The 22,684-nt window shown below is 41.9% G+C and overlaps 1 protein-coding gene across 3 annotated transcripts in view; it reads left to right on the plus strand.

Moving 5' to 3' along the window:
* Positions 1 to 22,684, plus strand: part of JAZF1 (JAZF zinc finger 1) — a 330,616-nt gene that overhangs the window by 267,527 nt on the left and 40,405 nt on the right. For all 3 annotated transcript variants that reach the window (XM_019958841.2, XM_070787278.1, XM_070787277.1), the window contains exon 3: positions 19,128 to 19,324. In XM_019958841.2, coding sequence (XP_019814400.1) covers positions 19,128 to 19,324 — 197 coding nt within the window. The remainder of the gene's footprint in view (positions 1 to 19,127; positions 19,325 to 22,684) is intronic.

The following is a 22,684-nucleotide window of genomic DNA, read 5'->3' on the forward strand; positions in this document are numbered from 1 at the left end:
CCTCAGCAATGCAGGAAGCTTGATACCCTCCCCTGTTTATTTTGTAATTACTCAATAAAACTCAGACGAAATTAGTTGTTAAACCAGTAATTAATGACCAGTTTAATAAAGGGAATCGAGCAGATGGTGATTATTTTTTTAATAGGGCCTGCTTGAAGGGATCATCCTGATAGTAAACCCTTAACAGCAGTTTGTGAGTAAAATGGCTCGTGGTGGCCCACTTACTGGTTACTGAGGCTAGTCTAATCCTTGCTTTTAAGATCTAGGGCTCATTTCTTCACCAGCTAAAATTCTTAAAGTAAATGGCACTCTGTTACTGCCCCAAATAGGTTCCATTAAAAAAAAAAAAAAAAACCTAGGGGGCAGGAAGGATTCTAAAAGGAAGACAAGCACTGTGCATGTCTTAGAAAGTCCAGAGGCTTTTTGTGAGGCTGTTGAGCGGGAGATGGAGTCAGAGTTGAACAGGTATATTAAAGATGCTCAGAGAACCCTGTGTGAAAAGGAAAGTATCATCTGGTTGTTTTTGAGAAGTGGTACATGTATATGGGAGATGGGGTAAGAATGGCGAGGTCATTGTTGACTATGCTGCTCTTATCCTTGGCCGGCGAGCAGGATTTTACATTTTAGTAAGAGACGTGAAATGGCAACCCACTCCAGTGTTCTTGCCTGGAGAATCCCAGGGACGGGGGAGCCTGGTGGGCTGCCGTCTATGGGGTCGCACAGAGTCAGACACGGCTGAAGCGACTTAGCAGCAGCAGCAAGAGACGTGAAGGTCTGCTTTCCTGGCAGTCATACTTATTAACACCTGAGAGTCAGAGATGCAGACTGAAAACAGAACATACACAGAATTCGCACAGATCTAAAAAGCAGACACTGAGGGGGCCTGCACACAAGTCTCAGTACCCCAGACCCTGACCCCACCTTACACGGCCTCTGCCTGGAGCCTCGTCCTGCTCTGACATGCTGCCCATGCTCTGCTGTAACGTCACTTGTGCTGTCCCCTAGACGCTCCCCACCAGGCTGTTGGCAGGCCTTGGAGAGCCAGGACCGGCTTCCTCCTCTCCATGTCTCCCTCAGCACTTGTACCTCCATACACACTTATTAAATAGAATCACGGCACGTAGTCCTGAGCTTAGTAGCTGCTGAAAATGTTGGTAGCCTACATTTGTTCACAGTTTTCCAACTTACAGAGATTTTCAGGAACAGCCAACCCACATGGCGGCTGTGTCAGAGGGTGTCCTCAGCCCCGTTTCTTTCAGCCACATCCCTGACCCTGTGCTGCATCCCTCGTGTGTGCCCTACCTCTTCTGCCCTTCTTATCCGTCATTCTGTTTTACTGTTCTTTATGAATCCCAGGAAACCACCTTTCATTCTTCCAAAGCTGGTGGAGATAAATAAATGAGTAATACCTCCAGTTCACAGATAAGAGAACTGGAACCCAGAAAAATTAAGAATTTGATCACAGGCATGTGATTAGCACTGGCGGTAGAGCTGGACGCCGGTCTTCTCTGCAGTTCCCTCTTTGGTCTTTCTGCACCACAGCCGCTGCTGAGTCAGAACCTCACTAAGAATGAATGAGAGAAATCAGGCTTCAAAAAAGAAGAGCAGGTCAGACTTAAAGTGGCTGAAGTACCTCTTGGCTCACATGTAAGAGGAACGGGGCATCTGGAATTTTCAGGCAGGAGATGGAGGGGGAGGAAGGGTTTGAGCTGAACCTTGATGCAGTGTGAAGGGGACAAGGGGTTTCCATCTTCAGTGCAGGAAGCGCACCCACCATCCAGCACCCTCGGTACCCCTCAGAGGTCTCCCAGGTCTCGCCCACCCTGCACTGTCCGTGAGGGGGTCTCCCTGTTCACGTCCCTCCTCCGCCTACAGGCAGAGAGGGAGAGAAGCCAGGCCGTAGAAGTGACCACCCTCTCCTCACCTGTCCTGCTTGCCCAAAAGGCATGACCTTATCCTAATTTTTGTTTTTTCTTAATAATGTACCATTGTGGTGGTGGAAATTTTAAAATTAAAAAGAATCAGAAAAATCAATTTGGTTACCAAAAAAAAATCATATATGTCCCTCTGTAATGACCTTCCATTAGGCTTGATGAAACACATTCTTGGGGAACCTCAAGAGATGGATCAACTCTTTCAAAGTAAAACTGGGGTTCCATTAGGTGAATTTCCCACTTAATGGCTCCTAGGTATCCTGGAAGAGAAACCATCTCCTCTCAAACTCCTCATGTTCTGCCAGGGAGTGATGCAGACACAGAGAAAGCGTGGTTAGTTGCATATACAAGGCAGAAGCCAGCTGTATGTGAATTCACCACTGTGGCTGCAAACACTACCCACAACAGTCAGGAGTGAGGGTGGGGAGGATGGGAGCTTCCTTTTGGCATTCTCCAGTTTTCCCCCTGTTTAGTGGGCCATGCTGCCATTCTGTTCGTATGCTTCCTGCGTTTCAATCCCCAGAGCTCCTCTCACTCCAATTCTGTGTTGTGTGTTTTAGGGTCACTTGGCGCTGTGAAGAATTACCAAAGCCTCGTAAATTATACAGGGGAAAAAGTTTGAAATGTCTTAGTGGGCTTTTCAGAACTCTAAACTTCAAGAGTTTTGTTTTAATTTTAACTTTAATGTTAGCAGGCACCTTTATGACCTTGCTCATATCTTTCCCACTGCCTCCTCTCCTTCCACCTGCTGTGCATCACCCACCTCCAACTACGTGAAAGTCAAAGTCACTTAGTTGTGTCCAACTCTTCCAACCCCATGGACTTCTCCAGGCCAGAATCCTGGAGTAGGTAGCCTTTCCCTCCTCCAGGGGATCTTCCCAACCCAGGAATTGAACCCAGGTCTCCCACACTGCAGGCAGATTCTTTACCAGCTGAGCCACCAGGGAGGCCCAAGAATACTGGAAGGGGTAGCCTATCCCTTCTCCAGGGGATCTTCCCGACCCAGGAATCGAACTGGGGTCTCCTGCATTGCAGACAGATTCTTTACCAGCTGAGCTACCAGGGAAGCCACACAACTACAGGAGTGGGTGAGAAATTCCCTCTTGAAGTCAGTGGGGGTTCCAAATGCTATCATTTTATAGGATGAAGAATATGGGATAGACTGGCCCAAGGTATGTCTTACCCTCTGTCCAAGGGAAAAGAAAGTTTGGTCTCAGATCTTACTGAAGTAAAACTCCTTACTAAAGGCATTGTGAATGGACTTTTCATTCCCAACAAGACTTAGACTTATTCTGTGGATAAATTTGATTACACAGTAAGAAAAGTTACTGGATCAGATAACTTCATGAAGACTCCCCCAGGCAACTGAAAGGGAGGTTTAAGTAAAAGTCGTAGTGAAGGTCTCTTCACAGCAAGGAACTTCAGAGCTTTTATTTCAACAAGTTGTTGGGATCTCATTTCTCAGGAAGTTTGTGTATAGTTCGGAATTGAATTTGAGCCACTTCCTGCATTGCATCAAAGCCGTGGAGTGCTGTGTCTTGGGCTCACATGTTTCTGCACATAGTGTACCTGGCTCTGAGCGGGAGGGCGTCTTTCAAAGGGCTGATGTCTTTGCATCAAACCATCATGTGAATGAATAAAGAAATGTACTTTTCTGTTACAAAAGGCAGATCTTCATTCTTTAGCAAAATATTTGTTGTCCAAATGCTTGCATAGAAGTGTAAGAGGAGAAGTAAATTATTAAACCTGGAAAGGGTATAAGAACTCCATTCCTCAGTGACTTTGGAGATTCCTCTTCCTTCTGCCATCTAAATGGTAGGCATCCCCCCCCGCCAGTTTCTCTTCTCAACCCTTGTGCCTTCTCTGCCTCCCTGTAGGCTCTCCTGCTTTCCTGGGTGGATGGCTCCTAAGTCTAGGTCGCTTACCTGTTTGTTTATCCCCTTGGATGTCCCGCCACCATTTCAAACCCAGCGTATGCAGAACTGAATTTCTATCAGCTACTTCAGCACTGTCCTACAGAAGTTTCTGTGATGATGGAAACGTTCTATTTCCATGCCACTAGCCACATGTGGCTATTTACATTGAAGTTAACTAAAATCAAATCAGGAATTCAGTTTCTGAGTCACACAAGCCAGATTTAAAATGAGCAATACCCTCATAGGGTTAATGGCTGCTGGATTGGACATCACAGATCTTGAGCATTTTTATTTATATCTTCCCTTAAGCAGTTTATTAGCTGTGGGTCCTTGGGAAAACTACCTGATGTCGTTGTCCAGTCGCTAAGTTGTGTCTGACTCTCTGTGACCCCATGGACTGCATGCAGCACACCAGACTTCCCTGTCCTTCACCATCTCCTGGAGCTTGCTCAAACTCATGTCCATTGAGTCAGTGATGCCACCCAACCGTCTCATCCTCTGTCAGCCCATTCTCTTCCTGCCTTCAGTTTTTCCCAGCATCAGCATCTTTTCCAATGATTTGGCTCTGTTGTCTCTGAAGCTCAATTTTGTCATCTTAAAATGGGGCTAATAATAATCTCTGAAAAGGTGGTTGTGAGGATTCAGTAAGTAGTATCATTGGGCTAGACAAAATGTTCATATGGGTTTCCATTACATCGTATGGAAAAACTCAAACGAATTTTTTGACCAACCCAATAATTATAAGGTACTTAGCATAGTTTATACTGAAAAAGGCTTTTTTTTTCCTATTGTAAATCCTTTTCTCTTCTCCAGTATCAGTGTCCAAATATCCATCTGGAGCTGAGATGATGTGAACTCACCAGAGCCATTATGGCTTAGTTTACACGTTGTAGGAAGCACCTAGAAGTGCTGTGGGTTTAAGCTGTGGACCTTTGGGTTTCAGTTGTTGGAAAAGTTCTGGGTAGTACTCTGAAAGCAGGTTAATACAGGAGTGCTCTGCAGGATCTCTATTAGTAACAAGATTCTCCTAGGTTGCTGGGAAGTATTTTAGTTAAGACATTAGACTTGTTCTTCTACGTTAGTGGCTAGCATCTGTAGAAACATTGAGACAGATTCTGGTTCACTTTGGTAAATCCTGGAGGGGTAGGGGTGGGGAGCAGTTCGGTTTGTGAGTGTGAACCTGACGAAGAGACTCCCTGGGCATCAGAAATGGCTGGGGCGTTGGGAGCAGAGGTGTCCAGGCCCTTCCGGAGAGCAAGGCCTCAGTGCCTCCACAGGAAGCCCTCTGCCGTGGAGCAGGCCTGCACACTCATCAAGCAAGGAGTTTAAAAGCGGGGCTGCGTGGTTTATATCCTGGCTGCAATCCATTAAAGCTTTAATTACACTAATTAGGGATTTGGAATAATCAGGTTGGCCAGCCTGAAATGAGGACCTGTGCTCTCTGTGAAGAAAAGCTTTGCTAAATAAACCAGCAGGATAAACAGGATTGTGGGGGCACATGTATTTCTGGGAGCCAGCTGATGCTATGGATTAGTGCATGCTTTTGGCATGCAAATAAAGACTGCTCATTGTAAATCCACAGAAGGTCTGGAATCCCCTCCAAGAAACACTTCATTAGCAGTTGAATACAGTGACATTCTTGAAAATTTTAAACACACCCCCCCACACACACCCTGTATTTTTTTCCCCCAAATAATTTGTAGAGTCCATGTTTGGGATGGAACATGTGAGAGAAAAGTGATTAGGTGATCTTGTAAAATACAAATTAATTTGAAACAATGATGACTAGTAATTTTGCATTATTCCCTTTTCTTCCCTCCCAAATTTAAAGGACACCAGAAGTACCATTATGATATTCAAAGCACCACACCATTCAGCACTATAATAGGTCCCCTATAGCCGAGACTTGGGAGCCATTGGCTCAGACCTTGCATATTAATAAAGCTTTGGTGTGTCATTCAGCATATGTATGTATATATGTGTGTATAATAGTGTGTATTATATATACTGTGTATAATAGTGCTCAAACTTTGCAAGCATTATAGTTTAGCTGTGTCTGTGTCAGAGTGAGATGGCAGTTATGTCACCAACCATCTTACTCATTTTGAATCTTCATTAGATATTGCCCAGGGACCATGTTGAAATTTTTTTTCTCTTTCTCTTCCATTCTGCTTTATTCTTCTTCCAGTTATTTTATCTGTATATATTTTTCAAGGGATTGCATGAACATGGATAAGAAATACATGAAGGATTATAATCGTGGCCTAAAAAGGGAGGGAGGGAGAAAGTTTAACAAGATGGCAAAATGTTGTAACGTGGCAGTTCATCATACCAATCTCTCTACTTTTTTGTGTTTTTAAATGATCTCTAATGAAAAAAAATTTTGTCATCATCTTCAACCCCCTCATCCTCTTCATCCCCGGCATTTACTCACAGTTTACAGTTTACCAAGTATATTTAGCATTCACAAAGTCCTTGGGTTAAGTCAAGCAGGAAGAAGAGACACAGACATTCATATCCCTGTGATGTTTTTAAAATGGTTATTCAGTCCTCAAAAGTGTGTGTACTTACAGAAGAACCAAATACCTAAATGCATCTGTCGGGTACAAATCTCCTAGAAAACAGGGAACACCAAGCCCTTTAGTCCAGAAGCAGCTTAACTCAACTAACTCTTGCAGCAAAAGGAAAGAAAAATCACTTGGGAAAAAAATCACCTTCCACAGCCCATGGAACTTGAAGTCTTGTAATGTCCTCAGGCATATACTTGTAAAGGCACAACACATGTATAGAGCTGAGTTTGCCTCCAAAATAGTTTCATTGCCTAAGTGAATTAATCCATTAAAGAAAACTCAGATGACTCCACCCTGTTCCTGAACAGTGTTGGTCTGACACTCTGAGTGAGTCACGTATACACGAAAATAAATTTGAGTGAGCTATTGGCCCTGTAATTGTATTCACGAATGCATGCAGTTATCTGAATGTGTGGTTAATATCCTTTCCTCACTTAGGGACATCTTTTGTCTTGGATAAAGTCAGCTTTCTGTCTCAGCTATTATGTTTATTGTCTGCCATCATTGCTCCCTGATTCTCTGAGGATGGGTAATGTATGTACCAAATGAGTTTGGATATGCCTCGGCTAGGATCTTAGTGGAAATACCAGTGGATATTGGGGGAAGTATGTAAGTCAGAGATGGCACAGACTTTCAAATTACATATCACCATAATCAGGGCCTGGAAAATCCCATGGATAGAGGAGCCTGGTAGGCTGCAGTCCATGGGGTCGCAAAGAGTTGGACACAACTGAGCGACTTCACTTTCACTTTTCACTTTCATGCACTGGAGAAGGAAATGGCAACCCACTCCAGTGTTCTTGCCTGGAGAATCCCAGGGATGGCGGAGCCCGGTGGGCTGCCGTCTATGGGGTCGCAAAGAGTCGGACACAACTGAAGCTATTTAGCAGCAGCAGCAGCATAATAATCAGGGCAGAGTGGCAACTTAGGACCTGATGATAAGATTGTGAGGCTGAATCCATAAGCAGCAGAGGGAACAGCTCCGGGATGGAGTTGCAATGGCTTTTAGGGGCTGAGTGGCTTGTAAATGGCCATCTTCAACATAAACAAACCCTCACTGTGTGAGATCTCCTCTGACATTGAGTCCCCTTCATCTCAGGTTTCCATAACCAGAGCCCTCCAGTTCACCCCATCCCCTGGAGCTAGATTCATTCCAAGTCACTTGTCTTAACCAAATGCTGACTGTCACCCAGCCCAGCTGGTCAGAAGAAGTGACCTAAGTGGATGGTCAGAGAACTGCTTTTCTTCAGAGACAGACTTTTCACTCCAGACTTAGATATCTGCCTGAGTCCATCTTAGATAGACTAGACTGCATAGATTCCCCCCCACAAATGACCTCTTACATAAGAGAAAGTGAAGTCGCTCAGTCATGTCCGACTCTTTGCAACCCCATGGACTGCAGCCTACCAGGCTCCTCCATCCATGAGATTCTCCAGGCAAGAATACTGGAGCGGGTTGCCATTTCCTTCTCCAGGGAATCTTCTCAACCCGGGGATCGAACCCAGGTCTCCCGCACTGGAGGCAGACGCTTTAACCTCTGAGCCACCAGGGAAGCCAGCCTCTTACATAGGAATTATCCAATTAAGTGGTGGTTACATTTTTAACATAATTCCTGGGTAAGAGTCAGGGGCATAGGGCCAACACCCATGGAAATACCAAGACTCTGAGCAGCCTCCTGACATATGTGCAACAAGATATTGAGCCAAGTGCTTTTCGTGTTTTTATCCAACAAGATCTTGACAATAAACCCCATGAGGTAGGAGTTAGGGTTTACATGAGTGCAGTCACTCAGTCATTTCCAACTCTTTGTAACCCTATGAATTGTAGCCCGCCAGACTCCTCTATCCATAGAATTTTCCAGGTAAGAATACTGGGGTGGCTTGCCCTTTTTCTCCTTCAGAGAATCTTCCCAACCCAGGGATTGAACCCATTGTCTCCTGTGTTGCATGCAGATTAAAGGCGCTAGGCATTAGGCTTGGTTTTATTGTATAAATGAGGATCCCAAGACAAGCAGGGGTAAATAATTTGCCCTTGAATACCTAAATCAGATTAAGAGTTTGCCCCCAGAAGCCAGACTTTCAACCAGGCTGAGTTCACAGCTGTTAATGATACTGGAACTAATACTCCAGAGACCCTAAATCAAATTTTTTTTCCTTTAGTTTTTAAACCTCTCTCAGTTTAGGGGGAGAGTTCTTCATCATCTCATTAGCAGTTTACATGGAAGCCTCCAATAACTCATTTAATTTACTTCCAGAGGAGGTACAACAAGGAAACTCAAACGCTATTTGCAGTTTCGTACCACAAAACCTCATAAAATGCAACTTTCTTTGTTTTGTTCATTGGTTTTTACACGGATGTCAAATTAGCAATGAAAACCATGTGTAAGAAATAGCCATAGTCATTTCCAATTCGATGGGAGTAGAAAGGAATGGAAAGTATGGTAGAGAGTTGCCAAGAGAGGGATATTCCAGTTGGCCATTGAACCAAAGATTTGTGGGCGTCATTTTCAGAAGTGGTTTTTATTCTTGGCATTGCCGATGAAAGAGACCATGGTTTACTCTATTCAGGCTAAAGTAAATCAAAATTAATTGCTTCACTGATAATTTATGCTGACCTGTGACTTTAGGTCATGACTGCTGGAACCTGAACCAGAGCTTTCATTAAGGAATAATAGATTAACTATATTATTCTTTAGTTGTGAGAAAATACTCCGTATTTATTGGGCATATAAAAAGTAGTAGTATTCAGGGATGAGATTTTGTTCATTATTGCAGTTATTCAGACTTGGTGCATGAATTTCATTTGAGTGCTAAAATTCCGGGAAAGAGATTATTGGTTTAAAAAAATAATAATTCCTAAGTAGTATTCAGAGACAGCTTGCTAGTCTCTGAATGACGATGTTCATAAGGGTATTTCTGTTGGTCTGCAGTTTCCAAGTTGCCGCGGGCGTGTGGGGCCCCGGAGCAGGGGCACCCAGCCCCTCTGTGTGTCCTTGCTCCCAGCTCTTGGAAAGGAGAAACTCCTGGATTGGGATGCTCTTGTATTTGGTTTCTTTCAGTGTGCCAGCATATTGCAAATGATTCCTTCTAAATTTAATGTTAATAGTTCCATTTTAGTCAGCATTCCTTGAAACTGAATTTTAGCAAAGGATATGATAAAAAATAAAGTTGGATATTTTTAATAACATATCTAGAGAATAATTATAAACCACATATTATAAACAGTGTATTACAGTGTACATATGTGATTACAAAATAATAAAACTAAACTTGATATTGTAGCTTCTCTGCATCTCAAAAAAATTTAAGTAAATTTATTCCTCTCTGTTCTATTGTTATAATCTCATGACGGTCTTTCTCATGAAAGGATTATTTTATTCCAGGGTTATGTCCTTTCTATATTTTATGTTACTATGGCCTTTTCTTTTTAATGAGTAGCTAGTGAAGGTAGATGGTAGTTAGATAAGGAATGCCACTTGGCAATAAAAATGGGCAAGTGAATGTTAGTTTATTAATTATTTTTAAGGTTTTAGAACATTCAGCCTATACTGTAACTGCCCTTAAAAAAAGAAAAAGAAAATATAGTTGTCAAGAGAGTAGATGAAAGTAAGATCACTTTTTGTCTTTCTCTTTTCTCTTCTCTTCCCTGTCCCCCAAAATACAGTGAACTCTTATAAATTAGCTGCTCTTATAAATTAGCTGATACAAAATTGACTTTCCCCAGAGTTAATTTATCTTGTTCAAATTGGACCGGAACTACTCCTCCAAGTCCAGGAACTATATCCTCCTGCATGTGTCAGATATAAACTTAGAAAAGAAGGCAGGGCAGGGTATGTGGGAAGTGTCTCACTTAAATCTGTCAGTTTTGGTTTGATACCCAAGAACAAAATCTGATTCACTGGCTAGGTACTTCACAAATTATGCCCACAACCCTTGTGAATATCAGATGAAAATCTCACACACAGATACACAAAACCCTCATAAGTTAAGTACTAAGCTGATCTAAACAGACAGTGTAGGTTTTTTTGTGGTACTCAGTTCAGTTCAGTCGCTCAGTCGTGTCCGACTCTTTGAAGCCCCATGAACCAGGACTCCCTGTCCATCACCAATTCCCAGAGTTTACCCAAACTCGTGTCCATTGAGTCGGTGATGCCATCCAACCATCTCATCCTCTGTCGTCCCCTTCACCTCCTGCCCTCAATCTTTCCCAGCATCAGGGTCTTTTCAAATGAGTCAGTTCTTCACATCAGGTGGCCAAAGTATTGGAGTTTCAGTTTCAACACCAGTCCTTTCAGTGAACACTCAGGACTGATCTCCTTTAGGATGGACTGGTTGGATCTGCTTTGTGGTGCTACTTTTAGTTTTATTATTGTGCACTAAATTTTTAATAGCATATTAAAAGAGGCTCTGAGTTTTGGTGGCACTGCAAAAATTTTTATGAAGCTTCAGAATCCATCCCATAGGCCTCAGATGGTGAAGAAAGAAATTCTGAGATGAGAAATGAAACATACGATTGTTTGAAACATTACTAGGGACTCTGTGAAATTAGTGTTATTTGGGAGTCCACATTATTTTTTGTCTTTGAAAAGAACATTTATTATTTATTAATTTCCCCCAATCGCTAGTAAAAGTCCTTTTCTTAATCAAGGGTCACAGACAAGCAGTCCCTCCACTTGCTGCCAGCAGGTCATGTTTCACTTGCCAGCTGTTCTAACGAAACACCTCTCAACCTCACTGAGGCTTGAAGTTGCTAAAATGAGAGGAGCCACCCCATGAATTTATTAGCAGATGTGTGTTTGGAAACCCACCATTACTTTGAGACCTAGAACAACCAGATCCTCTGACATGTGGACCACACATGATCACATGCTAAAATGTACCCATCATTCCCATAGCCTATTTGAATGCCTTACAGGTCATTCAGGGCTTCCCTGGTGGCTCAGATGGTAAAGAATCTGCCTGCAATACAGGAGACCTGGGTTCAATTCCTGGGTTGGGACGATCCCCTGGAGAAGGCAATGGCAACCCACTCCAGTATTCTTGCCTGGAGAATTCCGTGGACAGAGGAGCCTGGCTGCATTCAGTCCATGGGGTCACAAACGACTGAGCACAAGCACAAGCACAGATCATCTTGCTTCCTGACTGGCTTTCTGTCTGTCCTTGTCCTGAATTTTGCATCGTAGTTGCTGGAGAAAAGGAAAATCCCTTAGTTCTCTTCACTGGAAAGATTGATTGTTGTCCTTGTCAGGTCAGAGATCCCACTGTCTGGAGCAATGAGTTAGCAAATTGGAGAGTACTTAGAATTGTGGTCTGTCTGCCAGCTCCTCATGGCTTTCCTCAGAGACCTTCTTGGTTTCACAAACTTTTTTCACCAAAAAAATGTTAATGCCCAAAGGGCCATTGAAAAGGCGGAACAAAGCTTTTGAACTTCAAATGATGTAGTTGGATGTTGTGCTTTGTACAGAGGTCTGGTTGTGAGCCACATCTGAGCCTGGTGTAGCTGTATGAATCTCCCAAGTAAAGGGCGGCCTTGCATTGCTTAGAAAGAAGTCTTTCCATCAAGTAGCAGTGTCTCCCATCGCCTGCCCTGCTAGAAAGGCCTTCTACAGTGGATTCTTCTCAAGAAATTAAGGGGGAGAAGTAAAGAAAAGGAGGCATGTGGCTCTATAGATGCCCCGGCTTCTAGCATGTTGTCCTTAAAGGAGAGGAGCTTTCTGTTTGTATTCTGGTTACTGTTACCACCTTTTTCAAATTTACCTATGATGGAAGCAGTCATTTAATCAATGCATGCAGAATCAGTGAAGGTGGTTCATTGCTTTCAGAATCAGCAGAGCTCATGATGGCAGTACGTATCCTATAATGCTCAATAGTTTAGCTCAGAAGTAACTGTTAAAATGTCAGTAAATCGCTGATGTTACATAGAGAGATGAAAGATTTGTGAGTTAGGATTTCCTGAACAAGAGTCATTCACATGATGTTTGTCAAACACCGAGTACCAGGCTCTGTTCCATGTATTAATTCACTTCATCTTTGCATTCTGTAAAGCAGTCCTTATTATTTTTAGCATTTATGGGTAAGAAAACTAAGGCACAGAGAGATTAGGTAACATGCCCAAGGTCACACAGATGGAGAACATAGAGGAGAAATTAGCATCTGAACAGTCTCCTTACAAAGCCCATTGCTACACGAATATTTTCTGCTACACGAATATTTTCCAACTGTAGTCTATCACCAGTTAATCTACAGGTTATCACCTGTTAGTCAAGAAATTAATGTGGAGGTTGTGACCACGATATTTGGTTAAAATGAAATAGAATAGAAAAATATCAGAGTGTATCACATATCATAAGGATTATTTAATGAAATTTTTGTTTCAGATGCTTACATAAAATTTCTTTATCTTTTCACCCAAACATGTTGCACAAGTCAAAATTGTTCTAATTTCAGAAAGACAATACGGTGCAAATACTGCCTATTAGATAACTCTCCCTACCGGCAGGGCAGCCCCATGTAATCAAACACATTTATGTTTACTCAGTGAAGTATATGAATATTCACACTAAATACAATAAATAAAGCATATGAACAGCTTTTATGTAGTTCACATCACAGTTGGTTTCCTCATGAATTTTGCTGTTGAACATTAGAAATTTCCCAACTTTCAGAGCTCTGGAGATTTCAAAATTACAGATTGTGGACCTAATTATACATATGTGTGTACAGGCTTTCTTAGATTGAGGCCAAAGAAAAGTTTGGGAAACACAGCCCGACGCTGCTGCTGAAATCATGGACTGTTGGAGCCGGGAAGGAACCTAGAGGTGATATATTCCTTTTACCCATAAAACTGAAACTCCTCAGTTTTAACAAGAAGAAAAATCAGGGGCAGAACAAGGGGAGCACTGGGGCTTCTGGAGGTCACCCGCTTCTTCACTCTAGAGCGAGCCCGCTGACACACAGCTTGGGGCGTCTGGACCACACGCCCTCTCCAGCGTCTTATAATAACAATGAAACCACACCATGCATCTCAGACCTTGGATCCTTTTCAAGTTCTGCTGAGAGAGGCTCGAGTTTTGAGTGGTCACTTCCATCGCTGGCTTCTCCAGAGCCGGTGGAAGCTGAGTGGTTTTGCACCAGCAAGACACTTGGGCTCAGGTGTTTGGCCCGAGAGTGAGGTGCAGCAGGGGACCTGCCCAGGCTCCAGCCAACTCTGTAAATTTCCTGAGTTTGTGGTTGAAACTGGTCTCCGTGGACCAGCAATTTGACATTTTCCCCCTGTGGTGTTACATTCATGTTTCCACGTTTAACATGTCAGACTGAATGAACATTGTGGTCTAAGGATTTAAAAGATTTATAATGGAGTCTTGAAAATTTACTTAAGGAATATGTACTTCCCCAAGCAATAACAAATATTACTACAAATGACCATATTAAATTAAAGTAACTTGGGCATTTCTGATTTGTAGGAGAGTTAAAATTAATCTTATGGCAGTTTCAGTTTCAAAATGAAAACATGACTTTGCCTGACCACAGATTTCCAGGCTGTTAGTCAACAGTGAATGAACCCTCAAGTGACTTTTTTTTCCCTTTAAGAAATATCCAGTTCTCTTTATGTGTAGAAAAGTAATACCAGAAGGAAAATACCCTGAAAAATCAACTGTAGTTGTATCTGCAAATTTCCAATATTCTGATGAAAATTTTTTTCATAAGCTGGGTAGTAAGTACATGGATTGTCATTTTATTCTTCCTTAAACTGTGCTTTAAAATATGTACAGTCAATTTGTGTGCGTACTACCAGATTTTTTAAATGTTTTTAAGCACAAGTGACAAATCCATGAAAAATCTTCTATAAGTGTTCTTTAATGAGAGGTCTTATTTTTATACTTTTAAAAAGGAAAAGAAACTTTCCTTATCCATCCTTCATTGCTTCCCTGATTAGCTCCTTTAGTAGGTAGGCAAGGAGCCTGGTTCAAATGCTTTTTCCCACACATTAAAATAATAATAATAACTGTAGGTATATTGGTAAATGTTTAACAGTTGACTCTTGGGGTGGGGGGAAAAACCCCAATTTGTAATATTTGCCAATTTCCATGGTGTAAATACTCCATCATGGCCAATTTCAGGCTACCAACATTACATCACTGCACAGAGTAGGGAAGTAACGTGCTGTATAGCATCATATAGTAATTCTACCAAACAGATACAACTTTATTAATGTAAATAACCTCAATAGCATAAATAATAGTAAAATGGAAGAAAATAAGAACTAATAAATCTTGAGTATTGTTATCTTTGTTTTTAATATACTTGTTTTAATTTTAACTTCACATGATTTAATTTTTGATAATGGGTATATTTAACAAATGGCCTAAATCCCTAAAAATTTAATGATCAGCTCTCACAAGCCAGCATAAGCCCACACTAGCACACTACTGCTACAAGACCAGAACAGTTCCTATTGCAAAGCAGAAAGAATTCAGGAAGGTGGGCACAGCCAGCCTTCCCCATATCACAGCCCAGTGAGGCTACAAATCCAAGACCCCAAGAACCTAGGGGTGCAACACAGCAGAACTTGGATGCTGAGAGGATAAAGACCTCCACTCTAATGGTTGCCCCACTTCCAACAAGTAAACCCCTGCATTTTCCTAGGCCCTAAGCTTCAGCTCTTTAACCCCTTTCAGCTTTGAAAACCATGACTCTGCAGCAAAAACAAGAAAGCTCAGAGTTCTTTGATGTGCAGTAGGCAGCCTGGCAGAGCAGGAGCTTTTGATTCAGTCCTAAGGCTTGACTTCTCAGCTTTGCCATCAGCCAGCAAAGTGACCTTGCACAGGCCCCTTCACCTCATTTCCCAGTTACCAGGAAAAATGAGGGGGCTAGACAAGGCAATCTGTCTCACCCAGCTTCCTTCCTGCTCTAAACCCCACGTTGGCTGCAGTTACTCAGGGCTTTGGGAAAGATCACCAATCATGTCAGAATCCACTGGGAAAAACTCATCAGCCTGCAGGGTGGTGTGACTTCCCAAGCCTGAACTCCATCTCCTCTAGGAATACAGCAGAACGTGTCTAACCCTGATGATGGAACAGTCTGGGCTGTGGTCCTTCAAGGATGTCACAGTGTAGCTGCCCCTGAAGGTGGAAAATGCTTGGAGCCAACTTATTTGAGTCCAGTCTAGACCACAGTCACAGACAACCTTTATTCATTCTGCCTCATCAGGTCCTTTATTAACTTGTCTCCCCAAGTGGTTTTTGCCATTGGGAATTCACCCATCTTTTGACAAACAGCTATACTGATGGAACACTGCTTGAAAAGTTCAGGGTTTAAATAAGTCTCCAAAAAATAGGTAAAGTCATGGGTGATAAGTGAAAGAGGAACAGTGCAAAACCACCAGGGAGAAACTGGCAAATTTTATCCAGTGTTCTACAGGCATTTTTATGCCCTTCCGTGTGTATGTTGTCACCGGGAATAAATTCTGCAGCTGTGTATCTTGGTATAGTGAGGTTGCCTTGATTTATGGGTATAGCTGCAAGTTCATAACCACCAATCCAAGGGAGAAGGAGGGAGGGTGGAGGGAGAGAAGGATTGGCAGAAGTGTTTTATGAGTTTCATGTTTAATGCTTTTAACATGGTGCCTCGTTCTCGCTTCTAGAAAGCACTTAGCAGATACAAGCCAAAAATAAATGGCTGTCCGTAGCTGACCAAACCCATGAGGGGGTGAAGGCGAGGGATATGTGTGTGCACGTTGTTATGGTTGTTTATAGTTGTTTTTATATCTGAGCTGTAGGAGAGTATTTATTTTACAATAAAAACCATGAGCTATTGATACTTTTTAACCAGAGTAAGAGAAGACACTGCTAACCTCTCTCTCTCTGCGTCTCTCTCTCTTGCAAGACTGTCTTGCTGACACTCTCTGTGCACTCTCGGATCTGATTCCCAGTCTTGTAAGCTATGCATGAGGCAGGAACGTGGTGCTTTCAGAGCCATAAACATGCAGCGCACCCTCAAGAAACTTGAAGTAAGGTAGACGGAACGTACAGCAAAAACCACATTTATGAAGCGTTCTGTAACAAAGTCACTTCCTACATGACAGGCACTGCCACCTTGTTTAATCCTCACAATATCCTCAGAAGTCAGCACTATTGTTGGCTGGTCCACCAGCAAGTGACCTTCCTTGACCATGAATAGCCTCTCAGATGATCCGGGACCGTCATGGTTTCTGGGTCTTTTCAGAGAGATAAAAGGTAGAGCCTGCCCACCAGCAGGGCCATGTCACACCTTCTATGAAGCTCTCATTGGTACACAATGGCAGTCTGTCCAAATGCGGGTAGAAGGTGCCCCTTGGGCAGAGGTGGGAGCGTCCCTGGAATCAAAGCTGTTATAACACTCCCTGGGCACGTTCCGCATTCCCTGCAGGGGCCATGTTCAGGTGCAGGATCGCCATGCTCCGGAAGCCCAAAGCTCCTGCTTCCTATCAACTATGTATAGATGGTTTCTAGCTCCTCCCAGGCCAGACGCCACTTACCAGTCAGGGGGTCAGTCTTATAAGCAGCGCTGCCCAGTAGCATCTTTGATTTACCATCTTGGCAGGTTACCAGAGTTAATCAAAACCTCTTGCATAAAGGAAAAAGGGATGTGTTAGCCCTTTAGCTGTTACACAATTTCTTGTCCCATTTTATAGAGAATAAAGCTGAGGTTTAGAGAGGATCATTGACTTGCCTTAAGTCACATTTGTAAGTAGCACAGCCAGGATTTGAAGATAGGCTTGCCTGACTCCAAGTCCCGTGCTCTTAACTAAGATGCAAGATGTTTATTTTTCATTCTACTCCATAGCATATCTATCTATATTTTTTTACTATTTAAAAACTAACTTGAATTACCTACGCTAAGAACACTTGGCCTTCCTAGAACAAGCAACATGTTTAGCCTGTGATTTTGGCCACTCCCCGGCACACTGTGTGCCCACCTGAAGAAGCTCAGCATTGTGCAGTTAGCAGTCATACTTAAAATAATAAAAGAAAGCACTAGTTCCTTACTTTACAGTCCATATTTTAAGTGTAGAGGTTTATGAGAAGAGGAAAAAGCAGTTTTAAGAGCAGTAGAACCAACTTTATATCTGAAAATAAATGAATACCTGGCTACCGAGTGCAAACAGTTCTGGTTTGCATTGTCATTCCTTTCTCCCTTTTCAGTCAACACCATCTTGTAGCACAAAAACATAAGAGCTCAAGACAAAGCATACAACTTTATTACAGTTTGGTTCAACATATAAAATCCAGTTTATACGTATAGATTATATTGCAAAAGCCCTTCAAGAAATATGCCGTCCATGTTCCAAGTGTAAAAGTAGACATTTTAAGACACTAACACTATTGTAATATTGTTTCATTGTGTGTTTGAGCAACTGGAAACTTTTACCCGGGCATGAGAACTATCTATTGACTTCTAAAATGCCGTAGTGTAATGAAGACGAATATAAAGGAATTCTGTAAGCAGAATGTGAAATGTGTTGGGTAAAATACCATGTCTAAGCACAATGGTACCCACTCCAGTGTTCTTGCCTGGAGAATCCCAGGGACGGGGGAGCCTGGTGGGCTGCCGTCTATGGGGTCGCACAGAGTCAGAAGTCAGACTGAAGCGACTTAGCAGCAGCAGCAGCAAGCACAACGGTATTAGTTTATGATGAATTGTATTAAAATAGACAAAACACAGTTGATGGGAGGGTGGGGTACAGAGGGGCCTTGAGAGGTATGGTTATGATCTGTTTTTGAGCGTAGGTGGTGGGCATGAGTGTATGCTTTATTTACATAAATATTTTCATAAACTCTATTCACTAGACTTTCCATCCCAATTCTCAAAAACTGTAGTCAACATTTGCTGTTTAGGGAGGAAATACCATTTCATAAGTGGTTTTGAATTTCATTATATGAATTCATAAAATGCTAGATTAAACAGGGAGAAAAGAACAAAGCTTGAATATTACTAACTTAAGAGAAGTGTTGAAAGAATGTAACTTTGAAGTTTCCAAAGTGAAACTATCGAAAGAAGTCACCTTTCCCTTTTATGAGTAATAAAATCATGACATAAACAGACCTTTCTCAGTGATCTTCCTTGTACTGTGCCTGTTCCCTCTTACTGAATTTTCTTGGGCAGAATTGTTCAGTCATTTGATAAATGTATGCTAAGATGTGCTTGGCAGCATGCTAGTAACGATTATAGAGACTTAAGTCCTTTCTTTTCAGCTAGTAGCTGGGGAGACAAGACCTTTAAGCAGCCAAGAAAGTGTTAAAAAGCTAGATACCTGTTTGAGAATCCAGAGTACAAAAAAGAATCAGAGTCCTCATGAAGCCATGTATGTTCAGTGGCACAAACAATAAATACTGCCAACCTGCAGATGAAGGAAGTCCTCTCTAGTTGACAGTGGTGGGGGGACTTTGAGAGCAGGTGTACTTTCTGAGGATTGAGAGGACCTTCCAGGCAGTCCTGTAGCTGAAAGCACTGTAGTGAGGACAGAGGCTTGGCCCAGGGAACTTTCAGGAGCTAGAAGATAATTCTATCATGTAGGAACAGGGCAGCTGTTCTGAGTTTTTGAAGTTGGGACTGACCTGTGAACAAGTCCGTACCCCAGGGTGGAGCATCTGTCACATTCAGGTTAGCAGTCATAATTCCTCCTGCTCTGTAGATGGGTTATTTACAAATAGTCTCTTCCACTTACAGATTCATGACGGATGCTGCCCGCCGAGAGCAGGAGTCTCTGAAGAAGAAGATCCAGCCAAAGCTCTCGCTGACTTTGTCCAGCTCCGTGTCTCGAGGGAATGTGTCCACGCCACCTCGCCACAGCAGCGGAAGCCTTACTCCCCCAGTGACCCCGCCCATCACCCCCTCCTCTTCATTCCGCAGCAGCACCCCGACTGGTGAGTAGGTTAGCCCTTAAGGAGGGGTGTGCGTGCGTGCGTGCATGCTGTATTGGGGGCTGGGCACAGATCTTGCTTGAGATCCACCTCTTCTTTGACCCTTTGTTGATTCATTCATCTATTTATTATTAAGGATATAGTTAATAAGTTATCATTTATAATGTGCATGTGATAATAGTTTTATAGACATGTTTTCTTTTTTTTTTTTTTTTTTATAGACATGTTTTCAAGCCTTTACCATTTGTTACATATAAAGTGATGCAGTGTCTTGGGTTTGCTTCAGTCAAGTGGAGAAATAGATCAAACAAGATTGATTGTGTTGATTATTGCCACGTGTTGATTATTGTTCAAGCTGGGTGATATATACATAGGGGGTAATCATCATACCATTCTCCCTAGATTTACTTGTTTAAAAGGTTTTCTGTGATAGAATGATCAATTTTTAAAACTTAGAGTCCCTCTTAGCGCCAGGCCTGAGTTACAGTAGTGAACCCAAGGAGACCAGTCATGTTCTTTCTGATGGGCTGAGGCATAGTAGAAGATGTTGGCATTCTAGGGGGCCAACAAGAACACTCTTTCTTGTCTTCACCTCCCAAATGGAAGCGATTTGAAAAATAAGACTCAAAGGTAAAAAGTAAAATCAACTTTATTACTGCATAAGGCTAAACTGCAGAATAAAGCTAGGATCTGTAACAACTGACTTCTTAAGTTGTCTTCCCTAAGTTGAACTTATTCCCGAACGCTCCTCTTAAGCTTGCCTGTGTAGGAACAGACCAGCGTGTGCCCAGGCACAGAGCTGAGCAGCACAGAACCTTCTCCCAAGTCAGAGATCCACTAGTCAGTGACAGAAGATGGTAGAAAGAAGCTGGAAAAGTCCCTCCTCTTCTTTTTCCCATCTGAGAACAGAGATTATATTTCCCCTCACTCCTGTAGGGGCATAGACAGGTATTCATCAAAGAAGTACACCAATAACTATAACATTGTAACTCAGTGATGGGAGAGAGGTTTGACAGAATCAGGAAAGACTTCCCCAAGAAGGAGAGAAGGAGCATCCAGCTAAGGGGACAGCATTTTTCAAAGGCTCCATGAAGGGAAACCTGGCAGGTCCCAGGTTACTGAAGGTAGACCAGTTGGTGGTGAGGTGTTTGTTAGATGAGGCCAAGGAGGTCTACAGGGCCCGGGACTCTGAGGGTGTTATTAAAGATTCTAAAAGCAGAAAGAAGCCATTCAGAATCATGCCATCACCCCCTCAGTAGTATCGCCCCTTAATGGTGGATGAAAATGTTTATTTTCTCTTAGAGTTTATGTATTTCTCTTTTATCCAGCTCCCATCAAGGGAGGTGGTGGCAGTCCTGTTTCTCAAAGTGTGCTTCAGAATATGACTTTCACAAAATGGAAGTTGAGGAAAAGGGTTCCCTAATAAGTTTGGGAAAGTGTGATGGGTTTAATACACTGTTAGTCTCCAAGCGGAGGATTTAGAAAACTTGCAAACTCGTCACTCTGATTATAGGAGCTCTTTTTCTAGGGGCATCTCGATGGGCTCATGGTTGAGAGGGTACCCTGTGTTCCATCAGAATTGGGCATTTTGAACACAGAATAGGTGTGGGAGGCAGACAGAGTTCCTACCTGAACTTTGCCCTTTACAGATCACTGTTAATACCCATTATTTAGGTTTTTGTGTGAGAGTTAAATGTGATAGCATACACATGCATTAAACATTCAGTAAATGTTCATCCCTGTGGTCCAGTTTTCAACTAGCTGTTTCAGAAATAGAATTGGAGATTATTCTATACAGGATGAATTGGGTTCATTTGTGTGGGCATTTTTCCCTTCCCTGAGATAGACCACCATGTTTCTCTTACATTTCTTTCTGTGAAGATTTACTTTCCAGGATTTCTGCTAACATTTAAATCTAAGGAATGCCATGAGAATGTAGTGTGATTCTTCAATTCTCTTTTCTGAGTATTTCTATGAATATTTATTCATATGACATGTGAATTATGGGGACAGTTTTATACCTGGGTATGTTTTATACCTGACTTAATAAGGATTGACTCATGGCCAGTACCAGATAACTATGACTACCCCAATTAGTAATGGGAGTTTTAGAACCCCATGAAAATAAAGACAGTTTAAAAGTGAGAGTTTATTATTTTTCATGTAAGAATATTTGGAAGAAATGGAATCATTTCCTCTCCTTCAGACATAAAGAAATCTTTCTGACACCTTGTCTATTTTAGCAGTTTCCCACTGAGAGAATTAATTTATGTTGTGGTAAAGATGTATCATTTTCAATCTGTCAAGATCATTGGTAAGTTATTTGCTGCTTGAAGAACATTCCATGTAAACATCAAAAATTAGCAGGGGAAATGGTTTCTTAAACCCCTACCCTGTACAATTTTGATTGTGTACATTTTTCAATGTTTGAAATGTTGTTTTACCTGTAGTTAGAGAGATCAGCTTATTTTGCCTGACTAATGTGGTTTCAGTCACTTTCATTGCCAGGTTATAAATAATTTTCCATGTTTCTACCTCCTAAATTCACTCTTCCAAGTTTCATATTCAGGATGCATTCCTGGTGCAGAAGTAATGGTCATCTTGCAGGAAAGTTCATTTATAAAGTATTCTTTAAAATATGCCATCTTAACTAGACGGAATCAGATCTCAGTTTCATCATAGAGTTTCAAGTATGTCTTAGGAATTCTTAGAATTAAGATTTATTGTGTGATTTCTAAAACTCTAGAGAAATTTTCTTTTCTCAACTTTTTCATTTCCTGTCTTTGCTTTGTATTCTTTTTTAATGTATTTTTTAGTGTTCATTTAAGAAAAGCTTTGAATGGTTTAAATCACAGGTCAACATTGTTTTTTATGAAGGCACAGGGGCCTCTGTTTCAGCTACTCAGCTCTGCCACCATAGCAGTAAAAGCAGCTATAGAACTTCACTAACGAGTGGACATTCTGTGTTCTATAAAACTGAAAGTTTCTGTGAAACCTTATTTACAGATTTGGTCCATAGGCCATAGTTGCCAACCCCTGATTTAAATTATAGAGATAAAGAATTAAAGATATATGTGATTACTATGTATAAAATATATAGTCAACTGTGTAGCACAGGGAAGCATACTCAGTGTTTTGTAATAGCCTATACCAAAAAGAATCTGAAAATAAAAAAGATCTATATGTGTGTGTGTGTGTATGTGTGTATCACTGAATCACTTTGCTGGAAAGTGTTGGCTGGATTTCTGGTGGTAACAGCACTGCATAGTCTCTACTGGAAAATATTTGCATATATATTTTGGCCCATTTGGGGGGAAAAATTCAAGTATCACAACATTGTAAATCAGCTATACTTAAATTAAA

This window comes from Bos indicus, chromosome 4 (genome assembly GCF_029378745.1).
Source record: "Bos indicus isolate NIAB-ARS_2022 breed Sahiwal x Tharparkar chromosome 4, NIAB-ARS_B.indTharparkar_mat_pri_1.0, whole genome shotgun sequence".
NCBI lineage: Eukaryota > Metazoa > Chordata > Mammalia > Artiodactyla > Bovidae > Bos > Bos indicus.